We start from the raw sequence: 24,114 nt of genomic DNA, 5'->3' as shown, positions 1-24,114 counted from the left end.
CAAGGAATTAGACCGCAAAACCTGAAAAACCCTCCTGACCTGCTGGACATGAGAGTCCCAGTCATCCGAAAAAATCAGAATATCATCCAGATACACAATCATAAATTTATCCAAATAATCGCGGAAAATGTCATGCATAAAGGACTGGAAGACTGAAGGGGCATTTGAAAGACCAAAAGGCATCACCAAATACTCAAAATGGCCCTCGGGCGTATTAAATGCGGTTTTCCACTCATCCCCCTGCTTGATTCGCACCAAATTATACGCCCCACGGAGATCTATCTTAGAGAACCACTTGGCCCCCTTTATACGAGCAAACAAATCAGTAAGCAGTGGTAACGGATATTGATATTTAACCGTGATTTTATTCAAAAGTCGATAATCAATACACGGCCTCAAAGAGCCGTCTTTCTTAGACACAAAGAAAAAAACGGCTCCTAAGGGAGATGACGAAGGACGAATATGTCCCTTTTCCAAGGACTCCTTTATATATTCTCGCATAGCAGCGTGTTCAGGCACAGACAGATTAAATAAACGACCCTTAGGGTATTTACTACCCGGGATCAAGTCTATGGCACAATCGCACTCCCGGTGCGGAGGTAGTGAACCAACCTTGGGTTCTTCAAAAACGTCACAAAAGTCAGACAAGAATTCAGGAATCTCAGAGGGAATAGATGATGAAATGGAAACCAAAGGTACGTCCCCATGAGTTCCTTTACATCCCCAGCTTAACACAGACATAGCTCTCCAGTCGAGGACTGGGTTATGAGATTGCAGCCATGGCAATCCCAGCACCAAAACATCATGTAGATTATACAGCACCAGAAAGCGAATAACCTCCTGGTGATCCGGATTAACACGCATAGTCACTTGTGTCCAGTATTGTGGTTTATTACTAGCCAATGGGGTGGAGTCAATCCCTTTCAGAGGTATCGGAGCCTCCAATGGCTCCAAATCATACCCACAGCGTTTGGCAAAGGACCAATCCATAAGACTCAAAGCAGCGCCAGAGTCGACATAGGCGTCCGCGGTAATAGATGACAAAGAACAAATCAGGGTCACAGATAGAATAAACTTAGACTGTAAAGTGCTAATTGAAACAGACTTGTCAGGCTTCTTAGTACGCTTAAAGCATGCTGATATAACATGAGTTGAATCACCACAATAGAAGCACAACCCATTTTTTCGTCTAAAATTCTGCCGCTCGCTTCTGGACAGAATTCTATCACATTGCATATTTTCTGGCGTTTTCTCAGTAGACACCGCCAAATGGTGCACAGGTTTGCGCTCCCGCAGACGCCTATCGATCTGAATAGCCATCGTCATGGACTCATTCAGACTTGCAGGCACAGGGAACCCCACCATAACATCCTTAATGGCATCAGAGAGACCTTCTCTGAAAATCGCCGCCAGGGCGCACTCATTCCACTGAGTAAGCACAGACCATTTGCGGAATTTTTGGCAGTATATTTCAGCTTCATCTTGCCCCTGAGACAAGGACATCAAGGCCTTTTCCGCCTGAAGCTCTAAATGAGGTTCCTCATAAAGCAACCCCAAGGCCAGAAAAAACGCATCCACATTGAGCAACGCAGGATCCCCTGGTGCCAATGCAAAAGCCCAGTCTTGAGGGTCGCCCCGGAGCAAGGAAATTACAATCCTGACCTGCTGTGCAGGGTCTCCGGCAGAGCGAGACTTCAGGGACAAAAACAATTTGCAATTATTTTTAAAATTTTGAAAGTGAGATCTATTCCCCGAGAAGAATTCAGGCAAAGGAATTCTAGGCTCAGACATAGGTGCATGAACAACAAAATCTTGCAAATTTTGTACCTTTGTGGTGAGATTATTCAAACCTGTAGCTACACTCTGAAGATCCATTTGAAACAGGTGAACACAGAGCCATTCAAGGATTAGAAGGAGAGAAAGAGAGGAAGGCTGCAGTATAGGCAGACTAGCAAGTGATTCAATTAAGAGCACACTCAGAACTGAGGGAAAAAAAAAAAAAAAAAATTGTAGCAGACTTCTTTTTTCTCTCCTTTCTCAGCCAGTAATTTAACCCTTTTTTGGGCCGGTCAAACTGTCATGATTCTCAATGGCGAGAGAACATAGCCCAGCAGATATGAGAACTAGCTCTTGGAAGATGGAAACTATACTGACCATGAACTAAACCTGCCGCACAACTAGAAGTGGCCGGGTAGCATGCCTACGTTTTTTTATCCCTAGATGCCCAGCGCCAGCCGGAGAACTACCTAATCCTAGCAGAGGAAAAGACAGTCCTGGCTCACCTCTAGAGAAATTTTCCCAAAAGGCAGACAGAGGCCCCCACATATATTGGCGGTGATTTTAGATGAAATGACAAACGTAGAATGAAAATAGGTTTAGCAAAATCGAGGTCCGCTTACTAGATAGCAGGAAGACAGAAAGGGCACTTTCATGGTCAGCAGAAAACCCTATCAAAACACCATCCAGAAATTACTTTAAGACTCTAGCATTAACTCATAACACCAGAGTGGCAATTTCCGCTCACAAGAGCTTTCCAGACACAGTAACGAAACAGCAGCTGTGAACAGGAACAAAATGCAAAAACACACAAGGACAAAAGTCCAACTTAGCTGGGGGTTGTCTAGTAGCAGGAACATGCACAGAAAGGCTTCTGATTACACTGTTGACCGGCATGAAACTGACAGAGGAGCAAGGTTATATAGCGACTCCCACATCCTGATAGGAGCAGGTGAACAGAGGGGATGATGCACACAAGTTCAATTCCACAAGTGGCCACCGGGGGAGCCCAGAATCCAATTTCACAACAGTCAGCATCCCGCTTCTCTGCATTCTGAAAACCTCTCTGCTCACAATTAAAGAGAATGCATTGGAGGCGGAGCACGAGGACGTGGAGCAAGGAACCATACAGGGTGATTACACTCAGCCCAGCCTCATGTCATCCCAACATGGATTGGTAGACAATGAGGAAGAGGGAGAACAGGAGTTACTTTCAAGTGCTATAGATGGTACTACAAGCATAGCTGTCATACCGTCTGTTCAGCGTGGATGGCCTGAGGACAGAGAGGAGGATGAGGACAGCATAGTCAGTCATCCTGTTGGTGAGGATACAGAAGTCTTGCTTGTTAGCAGTCTGGCACGCATGGCTGACTTTGTGTTGTGCTGCATTTCCTGTGACCCTCGCATTATTAAAATTTTCGGTGACACTCATAACTAGTTGGTGACACTTCTAGAAGCAGGCTACAAGGAGAACTTTCAATCTTTTCTTCCAGAGGCAGACAGGTGTATTAAAATGGTGCAGTACCACAGGGCCCTTCTAGCAGAATTACTGGGAAAAAATCCCATCTGAGAACGCTGGCAGCAGACGTCAGAGTTTATTGTACAACCAAGGGGTCCAAGCGAGAAAGACAATCCAGCTCAGGCAGGGGAAAAATGGCAAAGTCCTGGGACAGTTTTCTCAGACCCTCCCATCGCGCAAGCACAGAGGCGAGGGGTGCTGTCACAAGAAATGCAATGTTTGGAAAGATGCTGAGGGAGTACCTTGCTGATCGTACAAACATCCTTCCTCCAGGATTCCTCTGTGCCTTTTAATTATTGGATATCCAAGCTGGACGACACGTAGCATGAACTGGATCTCTATGCTTTGGAGGTACTGGACTGCCCTGCTGCTAGCGTTCTGTTAGAGCGGGTTTTTAGTGCCGCAGGTGGAATTATAACTGATAAGCGCATCCGCCTGTCAACTGAAAATGCTGACAGGCTGACTTATAAAAATGAACAAGGGCTGGATTGGGCAAGACTTCTGTACACCACCAAATGAAAACAGCGAAACATAACCTCAAATACATTGTCTTTTTTGTGGAGGTGTATTCTCCTGCTCCTCTTCACAACCACACATGGGTATACACTTCCTGATTTGGTCTATTTGGTGCTATTCTCCTCCTAATCCTCCACAACCACTAGAACACCATGGTGAACATATTCCGCGATGCAAAAGTAACTACATTTTTGTGCAAGGGTGATTTTATGATGCCCGTTACTAATTTAAAACAAAAAAATTTTTACTCCCCCAGGGGGAAATGTTTGTCAGCCCATGCACTTAGTGGATGGGCATTACAAGTCTAGGAGACCCACTCCTTTAAATTGGGCCTAGTTTTTAATAAGGCCTTCCTCCACGTCTCATCCACCATCACTAGATCACCAGAGTTAACGTGTTCTGTGCTGCTACAGTCAATTTTTTGGCAAGGGTGTCTATGATCCCAATAAAATATTTTTTAAAAATGTACCCCCATGGAGAAATTTTTGTCAGCCTATGCACTTAGTGTATAGGCATTACGAGTCTAGGAGACTCGCTCCTTTGTAATGGGAGTTTCTTTTTTATTCCATGTTTCTTCCAAGGGGGGATTGGGGTGCGTGCAAATTTGGGTCAAGGCGGCCCTTGCATTCAATGCATAAGGAAACAGTATGGCAGGATCAACTGAAGAATGTGAAGTGGGTTTTCCTGTGGCCATCTAGTACCTAAGTTCAAAGGATTCTTGGGGTGCATACGACTTGATAGCAGGGCAGGCCTTGCATTCAATGCAACATTTTTTCAGGAAGCCCTCCTGTACCTCTTGTGAAAGGGGTATTGGGGTGCATCGTAATTCTTGGCAGCCCAGCCACTCACTGCATAGGCAATGACAGTATAGGAGACCCACTGTTTAATAATAGCCCTTTAAGAATATTAATTCCACCTGATGCCCCTCTAAAAATAGGCTTTGAGAATTTAAGTCCCTCCTTCATAAATAGGAGGGACATAACAAGATGTGTCTCCTTATGTGTCACACACCACATGGCCAGCTAGGGTTGTTAAATGTTACAATAACATTTCGCAGTGAATGCATTTGTATTGGTTGAAAGCAATGTTAAAGTTGAAAAACGCATCAAAAATGCTGCGTGTGAACATAGCCAAAGTGGTGGAGGAACATTTTGGTCTAGGGTTAATTATTTTGCCTTATATACAAGTCATTACCCTGGAAAGGATGTTCCTTAACATATTTCCCAGCAAATTCCATTTTGGTTTCATTTTTGTATGTTTTTTTGGTGCACCTGTAAAAATGGCGTGAAACTCTGACAACATTGCTTACAGCTGTCACCAAGGAGTCAGAAATGCTTCCAGGGGCGATCCCCATGATGTTGCCATGTCATTTGAGCAGCGTTTACATTATTTTCAGACGTTTTAGACCTTACAAGGACCCCCGGGGCGATCGTAGTAAAAATACTCAGGTTTCCCATAAACTTACATTGGGCTCGTTGTTCTGTCAGAGTACCCGAGTATTCCAATTTGCTCGACTCGAGCATTTTAGTGCTCACTAGTGATGAGCGAGTATACTCGTTGCTTGGGTGATCGCCGAGTATTTACAGCTACTAGACAGCTTGAATACATGTGGGGGACTCCCTATCAATCAGGCAACCCTCACATGTACTCAGGCTGGCTAGTAGCTGTAAATCATTCAGCTGCAGGGATGAAAACTAAATCTCCTAACACTAACAAATAATCGAGAGACCACCCGAGCGTGCTCGGGAAAACCAGAGCAACGAGTATACTCGCTCATCACTAGTGCTCACCCATCACTAGTAATGACATTTTATTTAGGTTTTTTTGTCTCTTCCCGGTAAATTGCTAAGTGAGAAATGTTATATGCATGCATTCACCAACTAAAAATGTATTGAGGTTTGTAACGACACATCCCAGCCTGTAGAAAGTTGATGAAGCAAAGACTGCATTGCCACTCAGAAACCCAGGACTGAACATCATGACTCTTCTGAGGTAATATACATACAGGGCATCCTGTTTTATAAATTATGTGTATATATTGTATAAAAATGGAAACTTGAAAGGGCCTTGTGTAGAAAGATGTGCTGCCTAATTGAGACACCAATGAACATCTTTATTGCAATAACAAAAATAGTGCTCCCCAACAGTACGACATCATGGTAGTAGTTTATGAAGTAAGGAAGGCGTTCCAGCTCCATAAAATTCAAATGCTTTATTTCTCCATTAAAAATTGGTGTGGTACAAACAGTCCTTGCCTTAGCGCAAAAGTCCAAGTACAGAGTACATGCGACGCGTTTCGATCGTACCCGATCTTAGTCAATGCATTGACTAAGATCGGGTACGATCGAAACGCGTCGCATGTACTCTGTACTTGGACTTTTGCGCTAAGGCAAGGACTGTTTGTACCACACCAATTTTTAATGGAGAAATAAAGCATTTGAATTTTATGGAGCTGGAACGCCTTCCTTACTTCGTTATGTATATCCATCTTAGTCCAAGATGATGTTCCGTGCACCTGCCTGGATTGGTGAGCTGGCTGTGGCTTCTTATAGCCTTTTCTTTTTGTAGTAGTTTATGGCTGCAAATCTAGGGACCGGTATCCTTTAAAAACTTCAGATCTTATTTTATAAAGAACAAATGAAATATCCTGAGTAAACACAAGATAAAACTTTTAGACACTGCTTTATTGAAGAAAAATATGCAGACTGTATTAACATGGATTTTTAAGAAAATATGCAAGCCTAATGCTCCATGGGGCTCCACGGTGACTTCTCACATTGCAGCCTTATGCAGTTAAGGCAAGGACCTTTATATTTAAAGGTAAAATGGCAGTGCGCCATCATACAAAGTTGCAATCATATAGTATCACAGACCAGAACACCATTTGCAACAAGCTTACAAAGACAAACCCTCTAAAAAAAAAAAGAAAAAAAGATGGATAATGAAAAATGTTAAAATGCAAAACTGTCCCTAAAATTGAAGTGGAACCACTAATAATCATGGTCACAGAGCCAATAAGTGGCCTAACCGGTCATCCTAGTTTTTTCCCTTCCATTAAACTTGTCACCTTACATCTTAAATACAATGTGAATATGATCTTTCAAAAAAGTCAATGTTCCCACACCAGCAGATGAAAGGAGTCCAAGCAGTGTCATGTTATGTGCTGTAACAAATTTTATCATACATTCAGAATTAATTTGTGAGATACCTATGCACATGTATGCAAAAAAAAAAATCTAAAAAAGGCAATCAGAGGTACAGTATGCACTCAGATTTCTATGGGTGCTGTAGTCTGGATCTGAGGAATAAGCCAGTGTACACAAGGCCCTACTTGGGCAGTTTATGCTCTAAAGCCCTGATTGTCACTCATTTTTGACACATTTGGCATAAAAATAGCATTGCACTTATAGGTTTCATTTTTTCAATGAAAAGCAGCAGATTTCTCTGTGGAATCTGACAGACCCACTTCTAAGTCAGTGGGGTCAGTTCTGTGTCAGTGGTGGATCTGTCAAGGCATCATGGATTCCATTATAAATGTAAGACCTGCACACATTTGCTTTTAGATTATACAAAAAAAAAATCTAAAAGTACTAAGAAGAAATTATCTTAACATACCAATTCAATGAATTGTAAAAAGTCCAACCAAAAATAAAAAATATTCCACTTCAGAAGTTTTCTATTTTTAAGATAAAATCACAGATCTAAACTATTAGAAAATAAATATACTAGAACTAAATCATTAAGTTTTCCTTTTCACTACAATCAATAACATTCCCTACTGAAGCTTGGATTTGAGCTTATATAAAACAATGGAAGTCCACAAATGCAACATTGCGTAAAATAAATAAATCAGCTCATTACCACTGGACATTTGGACAGAAATCATGTTACCAGGTATAGATTTTCCAGAAATCCAAACATGCACAAAGTATTTAAAATAGGTAGTATTCGGAGATAGAAATACCAGCAGCACCACTTGTCTTGTCTTAGAGAATCATAGGACAACCTTCCAAGCAGCAGGATCTCGCGTGCCAGGAAAAAAACATACAAATATAGTGGAATGTGAGGTAAGAAAAAGCTGCACTCACCTTCCTTTAAAATCTTCCTTTATCCGTGAAGGTTAAAACATGGCAGCAGGCTGAGACTGCAACCCAGTAAGGATGACGGCCGTTTTGCACTCCATCAGGTCCTGCATTGCAAGCACAGAGGAATGTGAAAACGGCTGTTGTCCTTGAGTTGCAATCTCAGCCTGCTACCATTCACCTTCACGAATAAAGGAAGATTTTAATGGATGGTGAGTGCCATATTTTTATTTACATATACTACTATTATACATCAATCAATCAGAACAAAACAATGTAGTAACGTCTGTTTGCTAACCTCCTATGTTTGATATTGAAGCTACACAATTATGATTCTTTTTGGCTTTTTATCTACTTGTGCGGGATGTAACATGTACAGTGCAGTGAGTCTATTGTACAGTATGAAGAATGCTAATAAATAACCATTCCATTGGATAAAACCTGTGTCCCTATAATTCATGTTGTTCCATTATGAAGGCTGCATTCGTTTACACACAGGACGACACTTCCGAGGGCTTCTCCTGGTCACTGTGACTTACATTTTTTGTATTTTAGTAAGAACAGTATTTTTCTTTCTCCTGCTAATACTTTAATTATGCAGGCTGAACAATTTCCTAAAAGGTCCCTCTCTTTCCATCCAGTGTCCATTGTGTAACTAATTCTCTGTGTCTTCTGGGAGAGAGCAAGGGCCCTCGGAGTTCTCCTGTGATTGGAGGGCATCATCTTGGACATCCATTTCTGCATTGGCAGAAGTACCCTCCTGAATATCAGGAGTTACAGCAGCTGCCTCAGTAGTTGCGTCCTCACTCCTTGCAAGTTGTGGAGATCTTATAGCTGTGTTACTTTCATTATTTTTCTAGCAAAAGAAAAAAGAAGGAACTTAAAACAATCACATTTTTAGCACTTCAGCTAAATTTTGCTTTACATCATAAGAATAGTGTGGAAGGGTGAACAAATGGATACTGATCTGCGCTAGTGTGAAGAGGACAAATGGAAGACTTCTGTGAAAACAACTGATAAACGATCAATAACAGAATGTAAAGAGAGGCACGTCCATACCTTACTAATTACCTGTCTATTGAAGAGGGGAGAAGACAAACATGCAAAACAGGCAAAGGGAATTTGTCAGCAGCTTTTCCCCACTTAATATTGGAGCAGCATAATGTAGGGGCAGAGATCCTGATTCCAGGGATGTGTGACTTAGTACGCTGTGTGCTGTAGTTTCAATACAATCAGTGTTTTATCAGAATGAGATTATCACTACAGGACTAGGTCGTATGCAAGTCAGTCATCACTGATTGGGGCTATACACAGCTCAGCATTCTGACCACAGCTACATCTACAGCAGAAAAGAGGGATTCTATCAATTCATTCATTCATCCATTCTCCTCCAAACTCCTTGAGCAGCATGTCTGCCTTGAACTATCTTCCTATGGACTCATTCACACAAGTTTATAACACGGCTCAGTGCTATGTGATCTTTTACCGCATAGCTGTCTCGGACCAATATTCTATGGGGCAATTTTTTTCCTTTGCCTATTCAGCATGAGAAAAAAAAATCTCAGCATGCTGCGAGTGGCTCATGTGACACATCAGACTGCACTCAGATGTCATCCAACTGCAGTCCAACATCCACGAACTCACACAATGGAGTAGATGGGGAAATAGAGTTCTCCATCTCCTCCGCAACTATGATACAATTCTCTCATGTGAAAGAATACAATCACAGTAAGGTGACACTTGGCTCAAACTCTGACAGACATTTCAAGGCAGTACAGAAGCTAACAGATCGTTGCTGCTTCAAGTTCCAGAGAGGAAACCTGGGCAAATGACATCAGACCTTTAGGTTCTCCATTTCCAGCCAACATACAGGGACAGCCAAACTGTTAGAAATCAAATGGAGCTTAGGATAAGGGGAGAGTAACACGGCAGAACAATTCAGGCAAGGATCGCAACACAATGTTCGGACTGGCTGCTGGCTCTCCCAACAGAAGTGTGACAGCGTGTATTTCTATGCAGCGGTCACGCTCGGGTGAGTCCACAGCCAATCCAAGCACTACGCTCCAAATCCTGTCCGAGTTATATGGCCGGCTGAGTCTCCCCTCAGTGTGGTGCTAGCAGCACTGAAGTCTGCAGTATGAACCCGATGTAGGTCAGGTGCACACACATCGTTGCAGCATTGTGACTCATGGACCTGCCCGATGCAGCTACCGGCTACTTCATCCCTGCCATAGCATCCCAACAGGAGCATGTGGATGCTGCATGCAGAGCCATGAATAGTGCACGGCTACTAATCTTCAAAGACGACTGTTGTATGTGAATATAAACTTGGTGGCGGTGGGATTATGGCAACTGTTTCCTGCTGCCAATTATGGTTACTGTCATAATAAACCAGTGGACTTGGGGGAAATGTAAAAGTTAATCACCTGTTTCTGCTGAAAAACGAGCAGCTAAGATATCTTAAAATGGTCCATTGAAGAATAAACTTGTCACATTAGAAAAATAAGTTCTCACACAGGATATCAACAGACAAAAAGGTACAGGTCCTCAAATGCCACAATGAAAAGAACAAACAAAATGTCCTCAAGATCCAAAACACATCAGGTAGGTGAAATAATCAGACACGGCTCTAAAAAAGTGTTCTCCTCTATGTTGTGCAACTGCATTCTCAGAATTTTGGTTTAATAAATGCTGACCTTGCATCCTAGAGACCCCCTAAAATGAAACTATAACACTGGTCAACAGCATTTTTGGTGCCAAAGATATTTCATCGAATTTAGGGTATTTTTGGGGTGCTGATTCTGAATATGTCATCAGTTTTGCCAGATTGGCTCAAGTTTTTGAGATTTTTGGTATCTTATTTATAGCACTTGTTGGTAAATGCGGCGCATCATCTCATTAATTTCTTTGGATTAGTACTTGAACTGAGCAGTTCTCAATATAGTTTTGTGTTAATTAGTGTTCTAAAAGTTTGTTCATAGCTTGATTTTTGCACTAACTTTATGTTGTTGTCTGTTTTCCAGTGAAAAGCATGAACTCATCAAGAAGAAGTTGTCTTAACGATCCAGACTCATTCTGTTACATTTGTGGTGAATACACACTGCCAAAACATAGAAGAAACATAACAGACTTCGTAAAAAAAGTGTATTTTGCCTATTTTGGGGTTATGCTTGGGGACCAAGACAAGTTTTGGGCACCACACATAGTGTGCAAAGCATGTATCGAATTATTACGAAAATGGAGCAAAGGACAAAGAAAAAGCTTCAAATTTGGTGTTCCAATGGTGTGGAGAGAGCCAAAAAATCATCATGATGACTGTTATTTATGGTAAACACAGGTACAGGCACATCTTCACAATGAGGGACAGGCCTTCTTGCAGATTCCATGTTACTCCCATTTTCGTTTCTTATGCTTATTGAATCCTTGCACTTGCACTGCACAGAAATAACAGTCATCATGATGATTTTTTGGCTCTCTCCACACCATTGGAACACCAAATTTGAAGCTTTTTCTTTGTCCTTTGCTCCATTTTCGTAATAATTCGATACATGCTTTGCACACTATGTGTGGTGCCCAAAACTTGTCTTGGTCCCCAAGCATAACCCCAAAATAGGCAAAATACACTTTTTTTACGAAGTCTGTTATGTTTCTTCTATGTTTTGGCAGTGTGTATTCACCACAAATGTAACAGAATGAGTCTGGATCGTTAAGACAACTTCTTCTTGATGAGTTCATGCTTTTCACTGGAAAACAGACAACAACATAAAGTTAGTGCAAAAATCAAGCTATGAACAAACTTTTAGAACACTAATTAACACAAAACTATATTGAGAACTGCTCAGTTCAAGTACTAATCCAAAGAAATTAATGAGATGATGCGTCGCATTTACCAACAAGTGCTATAAATAAGATACCAAAAATGTCAAAAACTTGAGCCAATCTGGCAAAACTGATAGCATATTCAGAATCAGCACCCCAAAAATACCCCAAATTCATTAAAATATTTTGGACACCAGAAAAAAAATTTTTTTTTGTTGACCTGTGTAATTGTTACACTATTCCCCCTGATCAGAGGACTGATGGGTATAGCATGTACCCATGCATAGACAAACAGCTATCACGCCACTTATCAGAGTACAACACAGAAGAAAATCAGCCTTAGGCTAGGTTCACATTGCATTAGGGCAATCCGTTAAGCGCATAGCGCTAGCGGATTGCGCTAACGCAATGTTTCTTTAGGGTTCGTGTTCATCGTTCCCGCTAGCGCAGATCCCCGATCTGCGCTAGCGAGGACCGGACCTCGGACACACTTCGGACGCTGCAAGCAGCGTCCGAGGTCCGTCACAAAAGAACGGCACATCGATAGCGCATGCCGAAAATGGCATGCGCTAGCGATGCGCTACAGAGACAAATCACATTGCTGTCAATGGGTGCGCTAACAGACCCGTTGCATGGCGTTAATTGCGACAATTTCGCCGTGCAACGCAGTCCGTTAGCTTTAACCCATTAACGCAATGTAAACCTAGCCTTACTTACCAATGCATTACAGGATGCTGCAGACCCCACAAGAAAGCGGAAGCAGCACAGGTGCAAACTACAAGATTTTGCATGTGTGCTGCCCCCACATTTATCCTAGCGGTGTCTGCTGGGTCCTGTGCTGCATTGGTATTATGCTCTGGTGTTGGTAAGTAAGGCCACGTGCACATGTTGAATGCTTGGTCAGTATTTGTGAGCCAAAGTCAGGAGTGGGTGATAAATACAGAAGTGGTGCATATGTTTCTATTATATTTTTCCTCTGATTGTTCTACTCCAGGTTTGGCTTACAAATACTGATGTAAAAAATCACCAAATAATCAACGTGTGCACGTGACCCAAGGCTGATTTTCTTCTGTGATGCTGTTTGATTTTTATGTGCTTTTAGGCAAGTCCCCTATCAGAGTAACATCAAGGACTTTGGCATGTGCCCTCCAAGTAATCTGTAATTTTCTCTTTAAATTCTTGATGGTGGAAAATATAGGCAGAAAATGCCAATGGAAATAATATGCTGCAACAGGAAAAAGGAAGCCATCATCAGAAAATAAGCTATTGCTTAAATTATGTTTTTGTGTTAAATGTATCTTTATGATTTTATTATTACATTTTGGCAGTGTTTTTTCTCGGATCACAAGCTTTACAAAAAAAATGGTAATTTTCCAATTTTCCTTTCCTTTATACCCCAGTTTTTTATGGCTAGTTCGCTCTATATTCTTCCCATTTATGGCCCTATGGCTTTCTTCATTCATCTTTTCCGTTTCTCTTTTACACCAAGCATCTTTACGTATGCGCCCTATTTCCTGTTGTGCGGCCGCACACTGCGCTGGCTCCTTTCCTTGTTCTCTTCATCTCACAGCTGTCACAGAGCTTATGCAGGCGCTCTGTAGTGTGGATCTGTCTGGCCCCTGCGCCGCCTTCCTCTGCTGGCTTCCGGTTTCATTTCTGTGAACGCTGCACACCGGTAATGATTTATGCTCTTATTACAGCTATATATAGCAGACGTACCATTGGGAAGCTACTCTCCCTGACGAAGCTATTTGTAAGCAGCGATACGCGTGGGATCTTCCCACACCCCTCCTTTTGCCATGCTTTGCCCTGCTATCCTCGGGACTTGCATTCCATTTGCATTTGGCTTCATGCACTAAGCGGATTCTGCTGCTCTTCAGGTCTGGCCACTCATATTAGGTTTTGAGCAGGTTCTTGGGCATCACTATTATTATTATTTTTCGCACTGGGCCTGACCTCCTGGTCTGGCAGGCTTTTTTCAGCCACATCTGTTCATTCTGACACTGCTTGGCTTATTTGATTGCAGGTCCTATTGACTTTGAGAGGGCTGTTGCATTATCTTTTACATCCGCATGCTACATCCTGACTGGGCATTATTTATGACATAATTGGGGACGCCCATACTTTGTCACATTTTGTTCACGGTTCAGCATTATTTGGTTTTTTTGCTATATGTATGGTGCTCTTCCATGTGTGATTATTGTATTATATGCTTAATCTCATCATCGCTGTGTGTCATGGATTGATGTTTACATACATACATACAGCACCAGTTGCATGTGCTATGCACATTGTTTGATATGGGCTCTTTGGGAAGGGTGTTGCTTTTCTGTCATGTTTTTAATTGGTTTTGTATTATGTATATGTGTTTGCTGTTATAATAAAATTTATATAATTTTTGGTATTTTGTAGCAGGTGTGCACATTTATATGCATTGGCCTTTTTTCTATTGTTGGAATTTTCCAATTTTGACACTGACCACAGAGTTTTTAGACTCCTACCTCCAGCTCTTACTGACCGTTTTCAGGAGTGTTATTATGCTTAAAGTCAGGATTACAATGGGAGGTAACACTTCTATATATTTCTAAGTAAAGATAAGAGGCAGCACTTAATTAATAGATTAATAACCAGAAAGGTTCTGTGATAGAACTGAAACGTCGCCACATATGCTAATATCAAGCCCACACTTTTGCCTATTAATGGAGCGCTGCCTCTTCTTATCTTTATATATCTGACAGATTATGGGATTGTGCATTCAGGAGGCTTGCACCGTGAGTTGGTTTTTTTTAATTTTTGCATTTTGTGCTGCCTCAGTTTCTCTCTATGGACCCTGTTCTCCCTCCCTTCATAATGTGCATTGTACATGCTTGTTAGATAGTGCACAATAAAAGACAGAGTCAGGCTCTGTTCATACACACATTTGTTGTTTCTTGAAACAACAGGAAGTTTGAGTCTAAAAATATCCATATGGCCAGTGTGAAAACTGCACAAATTCTATTTTTTATTTTTAACCCCTTAAGCCCCGAAGGTGGTTTGCACGTTAATGACCAAGCCAATTTTTACAATTCTGACCACTGTCCCTTTATGAGGTTATAACTCTGGATAGCTTCAACGGATCTTGGTGATTCTGACATTGTTTTCTCGTGACATATTGTACTTCATGTTAGTGGTAAAATTTATTCGATATAACTTGCGTTTATTTGTGAAAAAAACGGAAATTTGGCGAAAATTTAGAAAATTTCGCAATTTTCCAACTTTGAATTTTTTATGCCCTTAAATCACAGAGATATGTCACGCAAAATACTTAATAAGTAACATTTCCCACATGTCTACTTTACATCAGCACAATTTTGGAACCAAAATTTTTTTTTGTTAGGGAGTTATAAGGGTTAAAAGTTGACCAGAAATTTCTCATTTTTACAACAACATTTTTTAGGGACCACATCTCATTTGAAGTCATTTTGAGGGGTCTATATGATAGAAGATAACCAAGTGTGACACCATTCTAAAAACTGCACCCCTCAAGGTGCTCAAAACCACATTCAAGAAGTTTATTAACCCTTCAGGTGTTTCACAGGAATTTTTGGAATGTTTAAATAAAAATGAACATTTAACTTTTTTTCACACAAAATTTATTTCAGCTCCAATTTGTTTTATTTTACCAAGGGTAACAGGAGAAAATGGACCCCAAAAGTTGTTGTACAATTTGTCCTGAGTACGCCGATACCCCATATGTGGGGGTAAACCACTGTTTGGGCGCATGGCAGAGCTCGGAACGAAAGGAGCGCCATTTTACTTTTCAATGCAAAATTGACTGGAATTAAGATGGGACGCGATGTTGCGTTTGGAGAGCCCCTGATGTGCCTAAACATTAAAACCCCTCACAAGTGACACCATTTTGGAAAGTAGACCCCCTAAAGAACTATCTAGATGTGTTTTGAGAGCTTTGAACCCTCAAGTGTTTCACTATAGTTTATAACACAGAGCCGTGAAAATAAAAAATCCTTTTTTTTCCCACAAAAATGATTTTTAGCCCCCCAAATTTTTATTTTCCCAAGGATAACAAGAGAACTTCGACCCCAAAAGTTGTTGTCCAATTTGTCCCGAGTACGCTGATACCCCATATGTTGGGGTAAATCCCTGTTTGGGCGCACGGGAGAGCGCGGAAGGGAAGGAGCACTGTTTTACTTTTTCAACGCAGAATTGGCTGGAATTGAGATCGGACGCCATTTGGCGTTTAGAGAGCCCCTGATGTGCCTAAACAGTGGAAACTCCACAATTCTACCTGAAACCCTAATCCAAACACACCCCTAACCCTAATCCCAAGTGTAACACTAACCACACCCCTAACCCTGACACACCCCTAACTCTAATCCCAACCCTAATCCCAACCGTAAATGTAATCCTAACCCTAACTTTAGCCCCAACCCTAACCCTAACTTTAGCCCCAACCCTAACTTTAGCTCCAACCCTAGCCCCAACCCTAGCCCTAACCCTAACCCTAGTTCTAACCCTAACCCTAGCCCTAACCCTAGCCCTAGCCCTAACCCTAGCCCTAACCCTAGCCCTTACCCTAATGGGAAAATGGAAATAAATAAATTTTTTAATTTTTTTTATTTTTCGCTAACTAAGGGGGTGATGAAGGTGGGTTTGATTTACTTTTATAGCGGGTTTTTTAGCGGATTTTTATGATTGGCAGCCGTCACACACTGAAAGATGCTTTTTATTGCAAAAAATATTTTTTGCGTTACCACATTTTGAGCTATCATTTTTCCAAATTTTGTTCCACAGAGTCATGTCAGGTCTTGTTTTTTGCAGGACGAGTTGATGTTTTTATTGGTAACATTTTCGGACACGTGACAGTTTTTGATCACTTTTTATTCCGATTTTTGTGAGGCAGAATGACCAAAAACCAGTTATTCATGAATTTCTTTTGGGGGAGGCGTTTATACCGTTCCACGTTTGGTAAAATTGATAAAGCAGTTTTATTCTTCGGGTCAGTACGATTACAGCGATACCTCAATTATATCATTTTTTTATGTTTTGGCGCTTTTATACGATAAAAGCTATTTTATAGAAAAAATAATTATTTTGGCATCGCTTTATTCTGCGGACTATAACTTTTTTATTTTTTTGCTTATGATGCTGTATGGCAGCTCGTTTTTTGCAGGACAAGATGACATTTTCAGCGGTACCATGGTTATTTATATCCGTCTTTTTGATCGCGTGTTATTCCACTTTTTGTTCGGCGGTATGATAATAAAGCGTTGTTTTTTGGCTCGTTTTTTTTTTTTCTTACGGTGTTCACTGAAGGGGTTAACTAGTGGGACAGTTTTATAGGTTCGGTCATTACGGACGCGGCAATACTAAATATGTGTACTTTTATTGTTTTTGTTTGTTTTTTTTAGATAAAGAAATGTATTTATGGGAATAATATTTTTTTTTCCTTTATTTAGGAATTTATTTATTTATTTTTTTACACATGTGGAAATTTTTTTTTTTACTTTTTTACTTTGTCCCAGGGGGGACTTCACAGATCGCCGATCTGACAGTTTGCACAGCACTCTGTCAGATCGGCGATCATACTTTCATCAGCCTGCTCCGGACCCGGAAGTACTTCCTGCAGGACCCGGATGCATCCCCGCGGCCATTTTGGATCCGGGGACTGCAGGGAGGAGACGCTCGGTACAAGGTGAGTACATCGCCTTGTACCGATCGCATCAGGGAAGCACGCAGGGAGCCCCCTCCCTGCGCGATGCTTCCCTGTACCGCCGGTACACCGCGATCATGTTTGATCGCGGTGTGCCGGGGGCGGTCCGTGACCACTCCTGGCACATAGTGCCGGATGTCAGCTGCGATAGGCAGCTGACACCCGGCCGCGATCGGCCGCGCTCCCCCCATGAGCGTGGCCGATCGCATATGACGTACTATCCCGTCACTGGGAATTAAGTCCCAGGTCACCTTGACGGGATAGTACGTCATATGGGATTAAGGGGTTAATAGATTGTCATCATTAAAAAAAAAAAGACCAACAATTGTGAAAAAAAACATTTAACAGCATTTGTTTTAACGAAATGTCATTTCCTAATGACTGCTTCCCTTTAAGAGAAGGCATGATGATGTGTGGAGCGGTGATAGACTGGTTCATGCCCGACATTCCTTACATGCGTTCCTAAAGGACTGCTATTGGCATATTTCTTGTGGTAATGATATGTTGTGTAATGTCCTGCATATATACATATTACCTCATATGTCTTACAATGCTGCTATAATGTTTAATGTAATGTACATATATTCGTCGTATTCTATAAATGTAGGGAAAGTATAGTATTTAGATTACCTCACTAGAGGGGGGGCTAATAGGATAAGATAGACCAATAGACCTTAGCTAATTAGGAGGGGCCAACTGGGTGTAAGCTGGGGGAACTTCCTGGAGTTAGGAAGAGAAGGCTGGGAGCCAGGACAGGGCAGTTGTGTCCCGCAAAGTTGAAGCTGGGAGCCCAGCCGTCCAGGGCCTATGGGCTGACAGTCACATGGTGGTGGAAAAATACAGGGCAGCATCAAGATGGTACCAGCTAATTTTGTGGGAACTATCCTAAATGTCTGAGTGAAACGGATGGAGAACTCCTGAAGCGAGTTAGGCTGGCCAGTTAGAAAGCTGCAGTACTGAAGGAGACGGTAAGACCCTGCAATATTCCTGGAGGAGTGAGGGACAGCACAGGAAAAAGAAAAGGCTATACTTTGTGAAGAATCTTGTGTTATCTCTGTGACTAAACTGGACGAGCTGTGTAAAGAACTGAGTAAAGTTGTTTTGTTGGAACTGAACACGAACTCTGCCTGTCATTATGTGGTGCTTAAAAGAACGAAGCCCCAGCAGACAGAGAAGGACCTTAATGTACAAGTAAGTGGACCACCAGGTGCACCACAGAAGGGACAATATGTTTATGAGATGGAGGGCCAGGGTGTGCCAGTACTGCAACCCTCAGCCATGGCTACCCCCCCCTGGCCTCCATTTCACCTGGCATGGTTGGCAGAATCCAGTAACCTTGCAATGTGGAGATGCCCCGAGTATGACAGATGCCCTGAATGTGACGGATGCCCTGAATGTGACAGATACTCTGAATGTGACAAAGATAGCGGAAAATGGTGCAGAGATCAAGGACAGCTTCAACCCCACCCCTCTTGAGTGTCCTGACCTGAAAATGGCACAAAATTCTGTCTGGCAGAGACAGTGGACAAGGCCTGAGATGCATTCCCCGATGAGCAGTGCCCGCCCATGGTGGGAGCGATGGAAGAAAAGAAAGCCCCACCCTCTGCAGCAGATTCCTGAAGAAAGGGCGGGAGTCCAATGCTGAACAGGTGGAGCAGTCAGAAGCGGCTCCACCCTGGAACGGGTGGGGCCCAGAAGAAAACCCTGTGTGCAGCTGCGTGATGCCATTAAGAGACACGGCATCGGTAGCGATGGACCCCTCCTGTACACGTTGCTGTGGCAGCATAGGCCGCATTGAGTGGAGGTGGCAACAGACAGAGGAGAAGACCCAGCCCGGAAGACTGAGTGGAGTGGCCGACGAATATTGGCCCACCGGGTTACCCGTACCTGCGGAGTAACGGAGCTGGCAGCTGCTGGAGCTTTGTCACGAGCTTGAAAAGGCCGGTGAACCGGGAGCGGAACCTGCCCTGGAGGATCCAGAGCCGGAAGTGGAGGAGTCTGAGCTAGAGGGTGCAGCCGCCGTGGTGTAAGGATTCGACGGTCGAGGAGCGATCGTGGCTGGGATTCTGGAGCAGATGGTGGAGAGTGAACTTCGGCCCCAGGCCTCAGAACCCAGGTCTATGCTCAGCGGCACCCCATCCCTCGGCCCCTCACATTATTACCAGGCAGAGGGTCCCTCCTTTCCCGTCTCACGGGCATGCTGCATGGATCGCTGGGGTGATTGAAAAGAAAAAGGAGCTGGAGACGGAGGGGGCACTGTTATGATCCCAGTGGCTGGGGATCACAGGAAATACCAGCTAAGTTACTAAGCAAAGAACAAGCTCTAGGGAGGTGGTAACTGGACTGACCGCAAATCTGATCCTATCCAAACACACTAAAGGTAGCCGGTGAACGTGCCTAAAATTCTGGACGTCTCGACGCAGCCTAAGAAACTGACTACCCCTAAAGAGAAAGCAAGACCTCACTTGCCTCAAGAGAAATAACCCCAAGGATACAGGAAGCCCCCAACAAATAATAACGGTGAGGTAAGGAGAAAAGACACACGTAGGAATGAAAACAGATTCAGCAAATGAGGCCCGCTAATACTAGGTAGCAGAAAACAGATAGAGAACTGTTCGGTCAGCAAAAAACCCTACCAAAATATCCACGCTGAGAATTCAAGACCCCCACACCAACTAACGGTGTGGGGGGGAGAAACTCAGCCCCCTAGAGCTACCAGCAAGCTGAGAAATCACATATTAGCAAGCTGGACAAGAAACATATTGAACACCGATGATCAAAAAATGAACAAAACGGAAACTTAGCTTCTCTTGAAGAGACTGGTAGCAAGGTAGTCAGAAGAAATCAGAATAGCACTGAATACATTGACAGCCGGCAACAAGTGGAAGTGAAACAGGGCTAAATAGGAAACTCCCAAGTGAATAACGAGGCAGCTGATCAGCCACAGACCCGCAGGATAACAAACAAAGCCAGCAGGGGGAGCCCAAAACAAAAGTCACACAATACCACCTGTGACCACAAGAGGGAGCCTGAAAACAGAGTTCACAACAGTACCCCCCCCTTGAGGAGGGGTCACCGAACCCTCATCAAAACCCCCAGGGCGATCAGGGTGAGCCACATGGAAGGCACGAACCAAATCGGCCGCATGAACATCAGAGGCGACAACCCAGGAATTATCCTCCTGACCATAGCCCTTCCATTTAACCAAATACTGAAGCCTCCGTCTAGAAATACGAGAATCCAAGATCTTCTCCACCACGTATTCCAATTCTCCCTCAACCAGCACAGGGGCAGGAGGCTCAACCGGAGGACCCACAGGCACCACATACCTCCGCAACAACGACCGATGAAACACATTATGAATAGCAAACGATGCTGGGAGGTCCAAACGAAATGACACAGGGTTAAGGACTTCCAAAATCTTATAAGGACCGATAAACCAAGGCTTGAACTTAGGAGTGGAGACCTTCATAGGAACAAAGCGAGAAGACAACCACACCAAGTCCCCAACGCGAAGTCGGGGGCCCACACAGCGACGGCGGTTGGCAAAGCGCTGAGCCTTCTCTTGTGACAGCTTCAAATTGTCCACAACATGATTCCAAATCTGATGCAACCTATCCACCACAACATCCACTCCAGGACAGTCAGAAGGCTCCAAAACAAAACCACAGCGCCTGGCAAATGACAAGTCCATCAGACTCAGGGCAGCACCTGAATCTACAAAAGCCATAACCGGGTAAGATGACAAGGAACAAATCAGGGTAAGAGACAAAATGAACTTAGGCTGCAAAGTACCAATGGTGACAGATTTATCAACCTTTTTTTTGCGCTTAGAGCATGCTGAGATAACATGAGCTGAGTCACCACAGTAAAAGCACAACCCATTTTGCCATCTATAATTTTGCCGTTCACTTCTGGTCAGAATTCTATCACATTGCATAGACTCAGGTGTCTGTTCAGAAGACACCGCCAAATAGTGCGCAGGTTTGCGCTCCCGCGAACGCCGATCAATCTGAATGGCCAGAGTCATTGACTCATTCAGACCTGCAGGCGTAGGGAACCCCACCATGACATTCTTAATGGCCTCAGAAAGACCTTTTCTGAAATTTGCAGCCAGGGCATACTCATTCCACTGAGTAAGCACCGACCATTTCCGAAATTTCTGGCAGTACACCTCTGCTTCATCTTGCCCCTGAGAGAGGGCCAACAACGCTTTTTCAGCCTGGTTCTCAAGATTAGGTTCCTCATAGAGCAATCCAAGGGCCAGAAAAAACGCATCAACACTGAGCAATGCCGGATCCCCTGGCACCAATGCGAAGGCCCAATCTTGAGGGTCACGACGCAAGAAAGAAATTATAATTTTAACTTGCTGAACGGAATCACCAGAGGAACGAGGTTTCAAAGAAAGAAACAATTTACAATTGTTCTTAAAATTCAGGAACCTAGATCTATCTCCAGAAAACAACTCCGGAATAGGTATTCTAGGCTCTGACATAGGACTGTGAACAACAAAATCCTGAATACTTTGTACCCTTGCAGCAAGATGATCTACACAGGAGGCCAAACTCTGAATATCCATATCAGCAGCTGAGTTCAGAGCCACACCAAGATTAAGAGGAGGAGAGAAGCTAGACACACAGCAGCTAGACACACGGCAAAAAAAAAAAAAATAATAATTCTCAAGGCTTCTTTTCTCCTGCTTCTGCCATGCAATTAACACTTTACTGGCCGGCTGTACTGTTATGATCCCAGTGGCTGGGGATCACAGGAAATACCAGCTAAGTTACTAAGCAAAGAACAAGCTCTAGGGAGGTGGTAACTGGACTGACCGCAAATCTGATCCTATCCAAACACACTAAAGGTAGCCGGTGAACGTGCCTAAAATCCTGGACGTCTCGACGCAGCCTGAGAAACTGACTACCCCTAAAGAGAAAGCAAGACCTCACTTGCCTCAAGAGAAATAACCCCAAGGATATAGGAAGCCCCCAACACATAATAACGGTGAGGTAAGGAGAAAAGACACACGTAGGAATGAAAACAGATTCAGCAAATGAGGCCCGCTAATACTAGATAGCAGAAAACAGATAGAGAACTGTGCGGTCAGCAAAAAACCCTACCAAAATATCCACGCTGAGAATTCAAGACCCCCACACCAACTAACGGTGTGGGGGGGAGAAACTCAGCCCCCTAGAGCTACCAGCAAGCTGAGAAATCACATATTAGCAAGCTGGACAAGAAACATATCGAACACAGATGATCAAAAAATGAATAAAACGAAAACTTAGCTTCTCTTGAAGAGACTGGTAGCAAGGTAGTCAGAAGAAATCAGAATAGCACTGAATACATTGACAGCCGGCAACAAGTGGAAGTGAAACAGAGCTAAATAGGAAACTCCCAAGTGAATAACGAGGCAGCTGATCAGCCACAGACCCGCAGGATAACAAACAAAGCCAGCAGGGGGAGCCCAAAACAAAAGTCACACAATACCACCTGTGACCACAAGAGGGAGCCTGAAAACAGAGTTCACAACAGGGCACCATGGCTGGAAGGCGTACCAGCAGGTAGCTGGTCTACACAGACTCTTCTCACGGGTATGGCTTCATCCGTGAGGTAGACGCTGATGCCAAAGTATACGTTAATGCCAGTTCGGTTAAATTCGGAAGGCCCCTGAGGGAAGGAGATTGGGTCTCCTTCAAAGAGGATGGTCTCCGGGGATATTTTGCTGTGGCCATAAGTCTGCTCCCAGAGGATGACCTGGAGCTACCTGCGGGTCCGGAGCAGACCCAATCGGTCATGTGTTCCCTGGTCGCTAAACGACAAAGTCTTGCCCCTCCCCTGTCATTGCGGCAGGAGAACTTGACAATTGCGGCTGCAGAGCTGTCGCCAACTACTGGAGCACGGTCGCGGAGCCCGATGTGGAATAGAGCGGCACGGAACATATGTCGCTGAAAAGTGGATGACAGTTAAAGGAGGAGTGGTGCTCGTTGCACTAGAGTAAAAAAAAACAAAACAAAAAAAAACCGGACTGTTCTGTGTCCCTGTGAGCAAAGGAGCCCTGTAGCACTGGAGATGGGTGCAGTGTGGTCGCTACGGGCCACGGTTGAACGTTGAATATTGTTTTTCTTCCCCTCCTCAAGTTTTGTTGCTCACGTTGCGCTTCCCCTGCTGGATTTCAGGATTTTAACCCTACGGGTTATGGGCCCTTAGACTGTAAATGGACTGCGTGTGACTGCTGCACAGCACTGTATGTTTAAAAGTTGATATGTGTAACCTGCATTTTATTTCAAGGAAAAGGCAGCACACGTGTGTTTAGAGGGTCATACTCCTTGCAAAGGAGGGAGGGGGAGGACCCCCAAGAGACTGAGAACCTGTTAGAAACAATTTAATATGGACTGTAGTTGGAACTGTGTACGTGCTCGGGTCCCGAAACTAAAAGGGACAGGAGCCATTTGGACTTGTGTTGCTAGCTGGAGGACTGTAATCAGGCACCTGTTCTAGGCCCTTGAATAATAAACAAACTCTTACATGAAGCCAACATACTTTCTCCAGTTGTAGATAAGTTTTATAAAAACTAAACGTGTGTTTTATATTAATGGCATTCTACTGGAACTCCATGGTTGGGGACGACCATATTTAAAGGAAGGAGGTGTGTAAGGGGGTAGAGACTGGTTCATGCCCCACATTCTTTACAT

At 43.4% G+C, this 24,114-nt stretch overlaps 1 protein-coding gene across 4 annotated transcripts in view; it reads right to left on the bottom strand.

Moving 5' to 3' along the window:
* Positions 1-6,476: 6,476 nt before the first annotated feature.
* The window catches only part of MFSD6 (major facilitator superfamily domain containing 6), a 505,049-nt gene continuing 487,411 nt past the window's right edge, over positions 6,477-24,114 (bottom strand). For all 4 annotated transcript variants that reach the window (XM_077275663.1, XM_077275664.1, XM_077275662.1 and 1 more), the window contains one exon: positions 6,477-8,749. In XM_077275663.1, coding sequence (XP_077131778.1) covers positions 8,549-8,749 — 201 coding nt within the window. In that variant the 3' untranslated portion in view covers positions 6,477-8,548. The remainder of the gene's footprint in view (positions 8,750-24,114) is intronic.

Source organism: Ranitomeya variabilis, chromosome 7, assembly GCF_051348905.1.
Source record: "Ranitomeya variabilis isolate aRanVar5 chromosome 7, aRanVar5.hap1, whole genome shotgun sequence".
Lineage (NCBI taxonomy): Eukaryota > Metazoa > Chordata > Amphibia > Anura > Dendrobatidae > Ranitomeya > Ranitomeya variabilis.
This window is presented reverse-complemented; position numbering and strand designations above follow the sequence as displayed.